The sequence below is a fragment of the Natator depressus genome, chromosome 7 (genome assembly GCF_965152275.1).
Source record: "Natator depressus isolate rNatDep1 chromosome 7, rNatDep2.hap1, whole genome shotgun sequence".
NCBI classification, from domain to species: domain Eukaryota; kingdom Metazoa; phylum Chordata; order Testudines; family Cheloniidae; genus Natator; species Natator depressus.
Genome location: NC_134240.1, coordinates 11529241 through 11544025, shown reverse-complemented (window position 1 = coordinate 11544025; position 14785 = coordinate 11529241). Strand labels below are relative to the sequence as shown.

Below are 14785 nucleotides of genomic sequence, written 5' to 3'. Positions count from 1 at the left end.
GGAATTCATCAGCAAACTAAATATTTAGATGGAAGCATGACTCATCTTAGCATCTGCCTATATGCACATGTTTTGAATGCTTTTACCTGTTCTTCCTAGGGTGAAGAGACTAAAGCACTGACTCTTGTCCTTCATCGTGACTCTGGCTCTCTTGGATTTAATATTATTGGTGGCCGGCCATGTATGGTACGTTCAAATGTGTTTGCCTTTTCTTGTTAGGGAGAGCATGCAGATCAATGTTTGGAGAAAGAAATGCTGCTGACTACATATTTGGCTCTGTAGGAGATGGTTTCAGTGTATACATGCCTTATATTCAAACGGACATGGAGTGTCTCCTTTTTCCCCATATCACTGTTTTTCATCCATGATCACAGCTAGTTACACTTAAGTGATGTGGATATGCTGTCACATCTGGATTTCATAAACAATGCTGAAGCGCATAAGGCCCATTCCTGCAGACCACACTCTTGTATTCCCATGAGTTCAGTGCTGACAGGATCGGGTCCTTTAACAACTTGTTTCAAACTGCATTTGCCATTGGAGCTTCAGAAATTTACCGTCCTTTCCATCAGACACTAAACAGCCCACTGTACTGCTGAAAGAATATAATTTAAACAACCCACAGTCTGCTCAGTCCTGAACTCCTTGATGTCAGTGGAAGGTTTGCCTGTGCAAGTGCCCAGGACTTAACTTCTTACAGGAACGCTTATTACTATTTTTTCCCCCTTGATGTTGACCAGCTGGATCCAACATCATGTGACCTGAATTAGGTCAGGTGGTGGATTTTAATTTGTCCTGTTAGTTCAGAAAGGAAACAGCTTAACTTTGATAGAACAGCTTCTTTGCCTCTCAGTAATGTAACAGAAATTTGGGCTTGTTCTTGGCAGATTAAGGTTGCGGTTTCCGCTCAAACTCCCCCCCTTAACAAATTTTAACTACACTTCTGTATCATCAGTCTATGCTGTTAGCGCTTACGGGAGCTGATTGCGCAGGCTCACTGGGACATAAAGAATAGCTTGTTAGTTTTATTTCATTTTCCATTGCAGTTTCCGATTGGATAGAAAAAAGTAAATGTTTGTTCTCTTGCATTATATACTTATTACACAAATTAATGATGGAGGGGATCAGCACCTCTCAGGAATTGGCTTTAGGTAACTATCAGTGTAAAGTGAGATAACAAATAGAAGCCTGATTTTGGTTGCATTTTTAAGTGGAAGCTGTCGGTATTCAGCACTTACGGATCTAGCCCATAGTAACTAATTACTTTAGGTTGGCGCGGAGCGTTTTGTAGCTCACGTGCTGCATCATTGACAAGGTTCAGCCTTAGACAAATGAAAGCTGGTATAAGAACTAGTATAAGGTACAATGATATATTTTTCTTTTCATCCCTAAAGGACAATCAAGATGGCTCATCTAGTGAAGGAATTTTCATATCGAAAATAATTGACAGTGGGCCTGCTGCCAAAGAAGGAGGGCTGCAGATTCACGACAGGATTATTGAGGTATGTGAACACGCTGTCCAGTCTTTTTTAATAGGCCAAGTTCCATCTCATGTCTTCTGTAAGGCATAATGTGGGGTATGGAATTGGGAGAGATGTAGTATGATAAATGTTGTCTAGAAGAGGTATCTGCTAAAATGTGTTTGACTAGAGTCAATGCTGACCTTCCTGGCTTTACGTAGAGCTCTCATCTAAATATAGAAACCAGATTATGGATGGTATGTACATGGCCTGGCTTTTTGAGGAGTTAGCATCTATTTGGTATGCTGCAGTTATTTCTTTTTAAAGCTATTGGAGACTTGTAAGTTATTTAGTTAAAACCACATGTGGAATATCTATTGTATAAACCGTAACTTTATTTAGCTTCGTTTCTAAGACATTTCACGGGTAGCAAGATGTTTTGAACAGATAGAAGACAAAAGTTTCTGTTCCAGAATTTTGGTACAGATGGTTATAAGCTTGCCTAAGTAATTTCTCTAATGTTATTCTGGACTCCTAATATTATTCAGACTGCAAGTCTGAATTTCATCTCATTTTCCTAAAGTCTTGACCTCACTAAAATATCCTTCCTGTGAAAGAGTTGGTTGCTTGAAATGTTTTTCATAAGTTGCAGTGAGTGATTTTTTTGGAGAGGGGAGGGAGGATAACAGGGTTAGATTTCATGAAACAGAAAGCAATTTATTGAGAGTCAGATCTGAGCATTTTACGGTTAAAAATGTGTCCTTACTGTCTTTTTATTTTCATATGAGGAGGAAAGTTTAAGAGTCTATTGTTCAAAAAGATAAGTACAGCTTTAGTTGCCAAGGATATCATGAAACAGTCAGTTTCTCTAAGTAATGGAATTCCATTGCTCTTATGTTTTGCAAATGAGCAATAAACAGCTGTTAAGGATTTTCTATTGGCAAAGGACAATGTGTATTTGCTATTTTCTGCACTGTTATGGTAAATTACATTCGCAATTTAGGGAGTATAAAATATTAATTAATATACTATAATATGGAGGAGAAGAATAGAATCACAGTAGCATGGTCATTAAAAGATAAGAACTTAGTTGTGGAGTGGTTTAGAAGTGCTACCCCTGATTTAAGTTACGCTTATGATGTAACCACAAAGTGTCTGCAAAACTCTGAGAAGGACTCCATATAAATCTTCTCTGTATAGAATCTCTCCTGTAAAACAAAATATAATTGTAAAGTTAGGATTTTTTAATAATATGACATTTTTAATAACCCTATCTGTAGGTAAGTCTGTCTTAAATACAGTAGAACCTCGGAGTTACGAACACCAGAGTTACAAAGTGACCGGTTAACTACACATCTCGTTTGGAATCAGAAGTATGCAATCAGGCAGTGGGGCAGGGTGGAGGGGGAGAAGCAAAGAGTGTACAGTACAGTACTGTGTTAAATGTAAACTACTAAAAAAAAAAAAAACGGAAAGTTTAAAAAAAAAAGATTTGGCAAAGTAAGGAAACTCTTTCTGTGCTTGTTTTGTTTAAATTAAGATGTAATAGTAAAGTTTCAAACCTGTATTAAATCAGTGTTCAGTTGTAAACTTTTGAAAGAAAAACCATAACATTTTGTCCAGCGTTCCAAACGTTTCAGAGTTCCGAACAACCTCCACTCCCGAGGTGTTTGTAACTCTGAGGTTCTACTGTACACAGTTACACACAAACTTTGTTAAAGGAGTGTAAAGGTTTCAAAATCAATTACTCAGGAGTCAAGAAACGCCAACATTAATGTGGTGTATGCAACCTTAATTCAGCCTCTTTGTGCATATGAATTATGATATAAAATTTAATTACATGATCACATAGATTTTTTTTTCCATAGAACCCTTGCCTCATTCATTGCACGGCGTCCTCTCCTGGAGGGCAGAGGAGTATGGCTACTCCAGGGAAGGAGCCCTGGTCACCCCACACACATGGTTGTGTGCTGGAGCAGCTGCTTAGATGCATAAGGGGAGTAAGCTGCTCCACAGAAGGAATGAAGCAACTAACTTCCTACCTAGAACAAGGGAAGAGCAGGAGACTCTCTCTGGTCTGCTCCTGGGGCACCGCATCTGTGTGTCACCCCTTCCATAGGGCAGACTGTAAAAGCACCACTTAGCCCTACAGTGTACCAGCTGTGCTGACAACAGTACACCTGAATTACTAATTCATGTGCCCTTAAGTGTCTGCACACCTCTAGGCAAAATTTAGCACACAGTTTCCAAAGCATTGACATTGCTTTGTGTTCATACAGCAAAATGGTCCCTGTGCTTTATCATCTTTGCTTCCTGTGAGTGTTCAACCTAAACAAATGTTTGACGCTTCAAAGCTAAGATACATGCTTTCTGTGTAAGCTATGTTTCGTACGTTGTGATAGCCCTAATACAGAAGGGGGTAGAGGATACTTATTATCAAAGCATCTGAACCATGTTTATCACCTTCATATTCAGTTTACACAATCTAAACACCTTGAGATGGATATTTAGATCATGTTGCAAAACTGAAGTTGTTTAATTTTTAACAACTGTGTATAGCCAGTAAAAACTTGGACCTAACAAAGCAATAGTCGGTGGCATAGCCATAAGGTAATTGTTTGAAATTATCTTCCATTGATGATTCTAAACATTTATTTTGTTTATTTGAGGCTCAATTTCACCAGCATTACTGACACTAAGTAGTACCGTATCCTGCAATTATTCTCATAGTTTTCATAGTGACTGCTTGTGGAGTAAGGTCCTATTCAAAGTGGAGTGGCAAAAATCTATCCCTTCTGTATCATTCTTGGCTGTGCATAGAATGCTCTGATAACACAGAATATTTATTAAATAAACTTGGTCAAACATGCCAGAGGAAAAAACAGTCAAAATGAAAGCGGGGGGGAAAGAGAATAGAGAAGGGAGAGCTAATGAAAACAGAATAACAAATTTGAATTGCCCCAAATACAAAGCCTTTGCAGGTAGCTACAGACTAGCATTGGTGGTTGTCTTTAGGGAGGTAGATTTGTAGATGGATTCTGCAAACAGAGAGGGCACAGCAGAAGGATCTAGATGGAACCTAAGAACAGAGAGCAGACACATCTCAGCTGGTGACATTTGCCTTGGGAGAACACAGGGGAGAGATGGTAACTCAAGTATCGAGAGTCTAGAATATTATGTATTTGCTCATTTAAAATTGAGAGCTTTATATACATTGCTGGCATGATCTTAAACTGAATCCTTTAAAAAGAACTCTCATTTCAGTGTGATATACAATCCAAAAGCATAAACTGGCATGCACGGCAACTCCAGAATTAATTACAGTTCTGATCACAGAGAATTTACAATTTATATCAAAAGTGAATTGCACGGCTTTCTTTTGGAACCTTTCCTTTCTGCATGTCTTCTTGTAAATGCATTCTGAAGAGCCTGTTAATAAAGGAGTGCCATTTTTCATTTTCAAAACTGTCAAAAAGCTTCAAATTGCTGAGCAGGGATTATGTGTTTTTTAAGATGTGGAGACAAATATAGTGGCATTTATTTATAACTGATAGTAAATTATTATTATGTTGATATTTGCTTTCAAATGCTGTTCCATGACAGTTTCATACCAAGATAAGATTTTGAAAAAGGTCTCAGATCATTTTAAGCTTGGTTTCCTTATGTAGGTTGGGTTTGGATTTCCTCTCTCACCAGTTTTAAAAAGTTAAATGCAAAACAAGTAAATCATTTTTTTCAGTAACCTTAGAAAATTATTTCTTAACTGCTTGTGTATCACGGACACGAGCAATGCCTTAATTATTTAGCCCAATAGTAGTAAGGAAACAGCATGCCATGAAGTACACATCCCTACTGCTAACCAAGGACCTATCCCCTAGATCAGGGGTGGGCAAACGTTTTGGCCCAAGGGCCACATCGGGGTGCGAAACTATATGGAGGGCCAGGTAGGGAAGGCTGTGCCTCCCCAAACAGCCTGGCCCACGCCCCCTATCCGCCCCCTCCCACTTCCCGCCCGCCTCAAAGCCCCCCCAGCCATCCAAACCCCCCCACTCCTTGTCCCCTGACTGCCCCCTCCCAGGACCCCCGTCCCTAACCATCCCCTAGGACTCCACCCCCTATCTAACCCGCCCTGCCCCCCCCTCCCCTGACTGCCCCCGCCCCGAACCTCTGCCTTATCCAACCGACCCTGTTCCCCGTCCCCTGACTGCCCCCCCCAGGACCCCACCCCCTATCCAACTGCCCCCCTGCTCCCTGACTGCCCCCAAGTCCCCTGCCCCTTATCCAACCTCCGGCTCCCTTACCATGCCGCTCAGAGCAGCATGTCTGGGAGCCGAGCCGGAGCCAGATGCACTGCCCTGCATGAGCGTGCAGCCCCGCCGCCCAGAGTGCTGCCGGCATGGCTGCGGGTGAGAGGGGACAGCAGGGGAGGGGCCGGGGGCTAGCCTCCAGGGCCAGGAGCTCAGGGGCTGGGCAGGACAGTCCCGCGGGCTGGATGTGGCCTGCGGACCATAGTTTGCCCACCTCTGCCCTAGATGAATGCTGCAAGTTTCAGGAGTTTAACACTACATATAACAGACACATAAAGAAAATACAGGTCCCATCCCCTTGCAAAATGCCATTCAGTGTTTTGTTTTACAGTATCTGTTCAAAAATAATAATTGGTGCATACATACCACTTTACATCTTCAAATTGTATTGCAAACATTAACTAGTTAATAATTCTCACATTGTCCCTGTAGGGTAAATATTATCCCCATTTTACAGATGGGAGAGAACCTGAGGTGGAGAGGGAAATGACTCCTGGAAGAAGTCAGTGTCATGGAGGATAGATCCATCAGTGGCTATTTGCCAAGGTGGTCAGGGATGCAACCCCATGGTCTGGGTGTCCCTAGCTTCTGATTGCCAGAAGCTGGGAGTGGACGACAGGGGATGTATCACTCGATGTTTGCCTGTTCTGTTCATTCCTTCTGAAGCACCTGGCATTGGCCATTATCGGAAAACAGGATATTGGGCTAGATGGACCATTGGCCTGACTCAGTATGGCCGTTCTTATGTATGTTTTTGAAGTTTGAGTTCCTGGATCCCTGTCCTGTGTTCAATTTACCCATAACTGCCTCTATCTAGAAATCTGCTTCTAAAGTAAATTTCAATGGCTGGCCTAAATCTGCTTCCAGGTCTTCCACATTTACTTGCAAAGTTAGGAAGTAACACTAATGGCAGGACCGCTGTGCCTTCTGTTTGCTCACACCATAAACTTCTGTGGTTTATAAATACAAGGCAAACTGCAATTAGAGCAATTATAGTTTAATGTACTTAATACAGTAAACCACTAGTGCTCCATTAAACATGTTCTGTAGCAAGAGACTGTGTTACGTACGCATTCACAAACACATGCACATAAGAGGCCTGGTTCCTTCCCCGTTTAAGTCAATGGGAGTTTTGCCCTTATTTCAATAGAAGCAGTTTTGGATCCTGTGTAAGAAAGAGATGAAAGTAGGCACTGTAGGGACACCTAGAAGTTATCCATAATCAGATAGTATGCTTTGGTTATGGAAGCAAAATGGCAGCTAATTACATCTCTGAATAAGTGCCTGCTCACATTCCATAGATGAGCATGTGATCTTTCCTCAGCTAGGTAGAGGCCAAATTTACTTTAATTTTTTAAACACATGTGCTTTGAAGGATTGTAGATTAAATATGACATTCTTTGCTGACTGTAGCTAGTGAGTCCGTTTATTTAGCTGCTGTACTAGCGTAGGAAGTAGGAGGCTTATTAAATCCCCTACAAATAAGTACTTCCCATCAGCATACTTTTAAACATATTGGGGGCCGATCCTCAGCTGGTGTCAATTGTCGGAACCCCACTGGCTTCACTAGAGCTAGGAGAACGTATCCCAGCTGAGGAGATGCCCCATGTATCGTGCTGTCTGTTGGAGCGCTTGTTGTTTCAGGAGCCGGGGATGCGCCTTAGTGCAGAAATGATTTGATTGATTCGTCCCCCAAAGGACACTCATTTACAATGAATTATGGACTGATTTTTTTATTATGTCTTGAGTGGTTTTCATCACCAGTCTTCACATAAGCGTATTCACACATTTTAGCGAACCGTCCTGGGTTTTTGTAGATATATTTGGTCGTTTGTTCTTTGGTGAGACTAGTGGTGGAGTTTGCCCGTAGGGTCTGCTCCAATAGCCGTGCCATTTCTCATCTTACATAGAGTACGTCAGGGAGTAAACGGAATTTGGCAGCTGTGTTAACTATGTAGCCTGTGGACGTGCTCCAAAGCCAAATAAACACAGCGGAAGCTGCATCAGACACCCACGGATGGATCACTCGCCAGAAGGAAAGGTCACAAGTGCATGATACTCAGTTCTGTATTAATAAAATGTGCATGCTGAGGAACATCTACAGCTAGGATTGGGAGGCAGGGGCTCTTTTAATTTTATAATGAGCTAAAAGGGGTTTCACTTGGTTGCCTAGTGTAGGGTGTGATTTGCTAGCCCAGATATTTGGATTAGTTGCAGGTTTTCTTGCTAACATGTGTGAGGATAAGATAGCAGTTTGGGGGTTGACAGTTTCCTCTTTCCTCCCCTTCGTCTGGAGTGGTAGGATTCCTTGCTGACTGCTGGCGTTTCTCTGTGAATGGTCCCTGATCCTGGAAGATGACCGCTGGCTAGGAGCAGGGGCCTAAAGCACCTTGGGGCCTCTGCGGCTCTGATCCCACATTTCCTGCCCAGGAACAGCAGCACAGATCCCTTCCCCTTGAGAGCTGCAGCAGGGGGGTGCCCTGCACTTACCCCAGTGGCAAGTGTGCATCTACTGGGGAGAGCAGGCTGGTCCTGCTGCACTCCTCTCCCTTCCTGGGGCAGTGTTGACAACGGTCCCCAAAGCAGTGGGTCTTGGAGCCGGGGCAGTCCACGCCCCTCAGAGCTATTGTGTCAATCTGTGTCTCTGCTCCGTTACACTTTGTTCATGGTTTTAAGATTTACTCTGCAATTATGAGGGATTATATTTTAAATGAGAGCTGAGATTCTGAGGTACTCGTATAACTCCAGGAGCTAGGGCTCTATGCACAATCCTATCGTACCTGTGTCTTACTGCAGCTGTGGCTGGGAGTTGATCAACTGGAATTTCACTCCTCACCTCAGACTGGTGAACTCCAATGAAAGATATGTCATCAAAACCTTTTGCTCTGCCACCTTTTTCCAAGGTGCAGTAGGTGCTTCCCCATGCAAGCTCTGCTCTGCTAGAAGAGCAGGCAGGACGTGGCCATGAGCCCTCTCACGCACCATTTTCTCGATAAGGAGCTGAGTCCCAGCTATAGACTAGCACAGGACAGTCAGTGATGGAATTGTGCGCAGAGAGCGATAAAATAACTTCTTGCACCCTCTCCTCCCCTTGCAGAACTGTGCAGGGGTAACTTCTAACTAATCAACCAACCGCTAACTAATCTGACCCTTATTCTCCAAGTTGAAGGGGCTGAATAAATCGCCAGTAGAGCAACCCTAGCAAAATGCAATGTACAAAAGCTACCAGCAATGACTAAGCGTTAGCATCTGTCATCCATACTCCAGGAGGCCCATTTTTGTCACCAGTCATGGAGTAAGGTTCTACTTAACATGAGCAAGGGTATCAGAATCCAGCTCTGTTGCTTTGCAAATAATTAGCAATGAATAAAATAATGTATTAGGGGAATTCAGCCTTCAGTTTGCAAATTGCCCACGAGAATTTTACTATTTTCTTGGAAGGTCTCTTTAATTAATTTGAAATTATTCACCCATTACTTTTACAAATACACCTTGCTCTGTAAATTATTCATGAGAAATTCATTGCAAGTATTCACTAGTTGAAATTTAAAATTGTGACTGTTTAGTTGTGATTAAGTCCCATTGTATTGTTTCTGTTCCATGAATGGAGGAGCTCAGCTCTTGAAACTAGATTTCCTGTGTGGATATGTGTGCTTACAAGTGTGTTTCTTAGGAATGTTTTCAGACTTTCCCTTAAAATTGGCTGTTTGGGTGAACGTTCCTGCCAGGACACTCAAGCACACTAAGCCTGTTTGTGAGGAGTGAACACCAAAGGGCTGTTAACACAGCGGAAGCACATTCAACTCTTTATTTTTGTGGATATTCGCAGGAAAGTTGTAGAGACATTTGCCCAGATCTATTAATGATGTCTCAGAAAGGAGCAGCATGTTCCTGTCTGTGCTAAAGGCAGGATGGGGCAACTTGGCAACTGATGAAAGAGAAAAGTAACAAATTTAAGGGAAAACGCTGTAGGTCCGGATGAAAACATGAGGCCTTGGTTCTCACTCTATTTCTTCACCCCCCCCCCCAAATAAATTTATTCTCTAGCTTGAAGGATTTAGTGTTGCAGTCTAAGTTGGGGCAGGGAGATGGGGAGTCAAAGAGAGAAGCCAAATGGAGTGCTGGTCAACATTTAAAAAAAAAAAAGAGAGAGAGTTGTAATATAATATCTTAAGTAGTACTACAGTTCTTACCTCAAACAAACAGAAAAAATCAACTTGAGAAGAGGAAAATAAAAAAGTACTGCAAAGAAAGAAAATAATGCCCTTCTGTTGGGCTCACTGTATTATTAAATTCCTCTCTCCAACTATGAGACTGGAGTTCCCCAGCTGTAAGTATATTTCATGCTGTAACTTCTGAAGCAGCGATGAGTCCCCTTTCGTACACCGGCAACGTTGCATTCTCTGCCCATTTAATAAAAATCCACAGCATGTTGACACTGTGCACATTGTGGACGTTTTGGATCCATAGAAGCTTATAAATATCTCCCTCGTGGGTATCTTTAAATTAAAAAGAGGTAATGAAATCATCCAAAAGGAGCTCCAAACCCAGGAATAAACTAGAGACATGCTGTGACTGTAAGTGGACAACCCTTTTAAGTTAGTGGGAACATGGTTTTTTGTTTTTTGTTTTTAATTTGGTTTCCTTAATAATATGCAGTGTTAAAAAGGGTGTAAATTGGCGTAGCTCCGTGGAGCTACAGTAACTATGGATCCTAAGTTTCTCCTCCTCTACATAGTGCTGCTAGGTAAGGTGTAGGCATCTGAAGAAGTGGTTTTTTACCCACAAAAGCTTATGCCCAAATAAATCTGTTAGTCTTTAAGGTGCCACCGGACTCCTTGTTGTTTAGGTGGGGTGTAGGTTCCAAACCCATGTATAGGAGTTAGTTACATAACAGGATCTGTGTTTTTGTTTGTGCTGCTATGTAACAGAAAACAAGACTTGAGAGATAAAGGAAGTGATTAGGAAGAATACATTTTCTAATGTTGATTTTCCACTGCATCGAACCTTGTCTAGCCATCTACAACCGTAAAGTGACCAAAATGCTATCTGCATGATGTGGTAGCATTTTGCACCCATATTAGACTCACTTTGCTCAGTGGTAAAAGACTGCAGAAGGCAATGGAAAATCTGACCCTCTCGGGACGTCTTGTCTCCGGTGTAGCTATTAATGTCTGTAGCAGAAGGAACAACTCTTTAGACCATTTGGGAAGAAAACAGGAAGTGCTTAGGCTTTGATAATGTCAGTTGTATGCATTTGTATTATTATTATTTCAAAGAAAAACTGATAAATAGCTATTTCCTATTTCATTCTTCAGGACAAAATAGAAATATGTCAAATTCCACTAGACTGATCCTTTTTCTTTTAATGTGACATATTGAATACGTAACAATGAGATGATTTAATCTCCTTTCACATATGGTGCAGTTCCTTGAGCTTTAAATCATTCTCTGTTCAGTTTTCCACATTTTGAAGCCAAACCGTTATGATTATCGGTTGGATTTTTTTTTTTTTTAGATTTGAAGTACTGTGAGAGGCTTTGTAGAGAAAACATGCACTGTCCTATCAACTATTTTCACACAGTTTGTGCATTTTACAATAATTGGGCAATCAGGCGCAATCATCCTTAATTTAGTACATGTGCAATGAATTACCATGTCAATTGTATCAAAAGATATGAATAAAATAAGCGCAAATTAACTACAAAAGTGATTGTATGTTCAGATCATTGCCATTCAAAATGCGCTTGAATAGAGCTTGCATGGCTTCTTTCCATTTGGATTAAATGGAATGTGGAGATTTTCTAGAAAATGTTAATATATTGGATGTGTCAGTGGAACCCAGTCTTGAAATCAACATTTCAAAGGGTCTTTGGTCCTGATCCAGTAGTTGAATCTTGGTGGACCCCACAGGGAACCTCATTGACTTCAGTGGGTTTTTGCATCGGTACAGAGGTATACCCATGCACATCTGATTGCAGTGCTGGGCTCATGCATGGGTGTTTTTTACAACATCATATTTCATCAGTATCATGTACACAATGTAGTAACTGAATAAGATATTGGGGTCTATTCTAGTAACAAAAATAATGCAAAGTTGCTTCTGATTAACATTTGAATCAAATACAATTATTTTACTCCACAACACACACATTTCAATATGCAGTTGAGTAGGTGTTTTAAGAATTGCTGGTTGTTAGCATATGTTAAGAAATCGTTTGTGTTATAGACAAAAGGGAAAAGATGGAAATAAAGATGCTTGATTAGCAACTGATCAAATTTGCTACGTTAAACTGAATAGCAGTAAAGTTATTAAATTCATTTTCTCTTTTCTTCATGAAGTTTTCTTCCTCGGTTAATTAACTCTTTGCACCACAAAACACTAAAGCTGTTCATAATTAACTGCAGTTCTTTGACTTAAATACTCAAGAGGTGACAGCTTACCAGTTTTCTGTAATTACATGTAATGTTGTCTGCTTCTGTACTTTATGCATGATGTTTTGATATTTTTAATAATAGAATATATTTTTATTATTTCAGGTTTCACTATTGAGAGCAGCCACAGGGCTTGTAAAGTTGTTAGACCCTCATAAATGTAAATGGTACTGGGCCGACAACATTGGCAGTTCAGTTTTTTTGCTTCAGCACTGGGGCTTTTAAACTGAATGTATTACTTAAAGTGTTGCTTTCAAATCATCTGTATGTGTTTTAGTATCCAACGTAAATGCAATTGTGTTATATTAGCTTTCGAAAGATTGTATGGCTTTTAATAATGGTTATAAAACAATTCTCTCTGTAAAGAGAGAAGAATAAAAGTTCACCTGTTATGGTGAAAGTTGGTCTTTCCAAGATGGGCATAATTCATTTTGCCTACCCTGCAAAAGATATCAGAGAGGTATGTGTGCTGCAGAGGAAAGAAATGCAGGATACCATAGGGTCAAATTCGCACCCCATGATCGCTACTCCAGACTACAGGTGGAAGTAGAGTGTCCAATCCTGCCATTTGCGCAGTGTGACAGTACCATTAGATCTATATGTTATTACTATTATTACTTATTTGTAGGAGCTCTAGTTACGAACTGTGCTCGGTGGTGTGTAAACACCCATGGCTGGCCCACATCAGCTGACTTGGGCTGTAAAATTGTGGTGTAGACATTCGGACTTGAGCTGGAGCATGACCTCTGTGACCCCCCTCTATCAACTAAGCCCTGCTTGGGCTCATCAGTTCAGGAGGCTTTAGTTTATTTCTTAAAAGGCCTTGCTTACAGAGCAGACCTTTGTCCGGCTCTCTGCCATACTAATAAAAATTACCAGTAACTTTAGCAGCTGCCACATCACATGACGACTTGGAGTTGTATCACATTTCCCACCCCCACCAAGAAACATACAAAGAGATCATCTGATCTCTACCTCTTACAAGACTATGTGAAATATATTTCAATAACTTGATTTTTTTAAAAGGTTTTTCTTTAATGCTCCTCTCTTTTCATGCTGAAATCTGAGACACAGTAAAAGTGTAAGATACTTCGTTAGATGTGTCATCGGTGCCTGCCAAACGGCAAATAGGGTGGACTGTTTTTGCTATCTAAGCTCTGTTTACTTCATACCCACAGCCTAGTTGTTCCAATTAGACGCGGTCTAATTTCAGCCTGATGTCATTCAAAAAGTACTTTCAGAAATGAAGTTTCGTTGCCAGAATTATGACTTCTTGGGGCTGATGCTCTGTGTCTGAGAGCATCACTTTCTGGTGATGACAGGTTGAGGAATGGCAAGCAACGGATAAAAGTGCATAAACAGAGACTCATATCAGCATAAATACAGTAAAGGTTGAACAGCAACCATGGACCCAATCTAGCTCCCACTTAAGTAATTGGAAAAAAAGAACCATGGACTTTCATCTGAGTAGGACTAGTCTCTGTTTTGTAGTAGCCCGGTTATGGAAACCATGCCTAGAGCCAGATCCATACAGACATTTGTTAAGACAAAGAGAGCATTAAAAAGTGTAAATTGTTCTTCCTATATGGCATGCTGAGATGCACCACTTCTCTATTTCCCCCGCTAATAAAGAGAAAAATAACTGCTATTTTTATTCTAAATATTGATCTCATTGGGAGTATCCCATTAAATATCAGAGACAATATGATATTAATCTTTGTGGAAACCAGGATTTGTCTGACATAAAGATAAATTGTGAACTGATTTACAGACTGTGCATCCATACTGGCTTGAGTTTGGCTGCATATGTTTTAAACCAGAACCCACTTGTAAGTCAATAGCAGTCTTTCCACTGACTTCACTGGGAGTTGGATCGGGATGCATTTGTGAGCAGCTCTGTAATATTCTTAGTTTTGCCTTCCTGCAGGCATGATTCCAACACAGCTTTTTATGGTGGTGGTGTGTTTGTTTTTAACAAATAGATGTCTGGTGCACAATATAGCATATATGCAAAAATTCTGTGGCAAAACTGGAGATTGTTGATAGAAGTTTAAAATCCGTTTGCTGAAATCTGAGAAGAAATAAAGGAAGAATTCTCTTGTGCAGTGGTTTTATGATACAGATTTCTTGCAAAGAAAAAAAAAACCTGTTGTTTAGTCAGGAGAGCCTATTGTCTGCCCTTGCACATTTTGTTGTCTCTCACTTTCCTTCTTACCGTGCATTCAAATCTAAGTCTAACATTAATCTATTGTGTGTCTTCAGTAAATCTCATAAAGGAATGGAATACAGATGTGTACCTATGACACTTAAAATAAAGTCAAGGACAGAAGGTATCAAAATCATCCTAGAACTCTGTCAGATACATATTACAACAGTCATATATTTATAATTTTTTTAAAAACATTGTTTTCCTCCTTTTGTTCGTTAGAATGTTTTTAAATTTCCCTATAATGCCCTTTGAAATGACAACTTTAACCGTCAACTAATCCCAGTTGTGTACAAAACAAAACAAAGTAGTGATGGCTTTGCAGCAGATAAAGCAGCACTAAAACTAGTTGGCAAACTCCCCCAGGTAGGCTGTTC

General features: G+C 40.7%; 1 protein-coding gene across 1 annotated transcript in view; it reads left to right on the top strand.

Annotated features, from left to right (window-relative positions):
• The window catches only part of PDZRN3 (PDZ domain containing ring finger 3), a 198950-nt gene that overhangs the window by 10683 nt on the left and 173482 nt on the right, over nt 1-14785 (top strand). Inside the window, exons 2-3 of the mRNA XM_074957502.1 lie at nt 100-186; nt 1395-1502. Coding sequence (XP_074813603.1) covers nt 100-186; nt 1395-1502 — 195 coding nt within the window. The remainder of the gene's footprint in view (nt 1-99; nt 187-1394; nt 1503-14785) is intronic.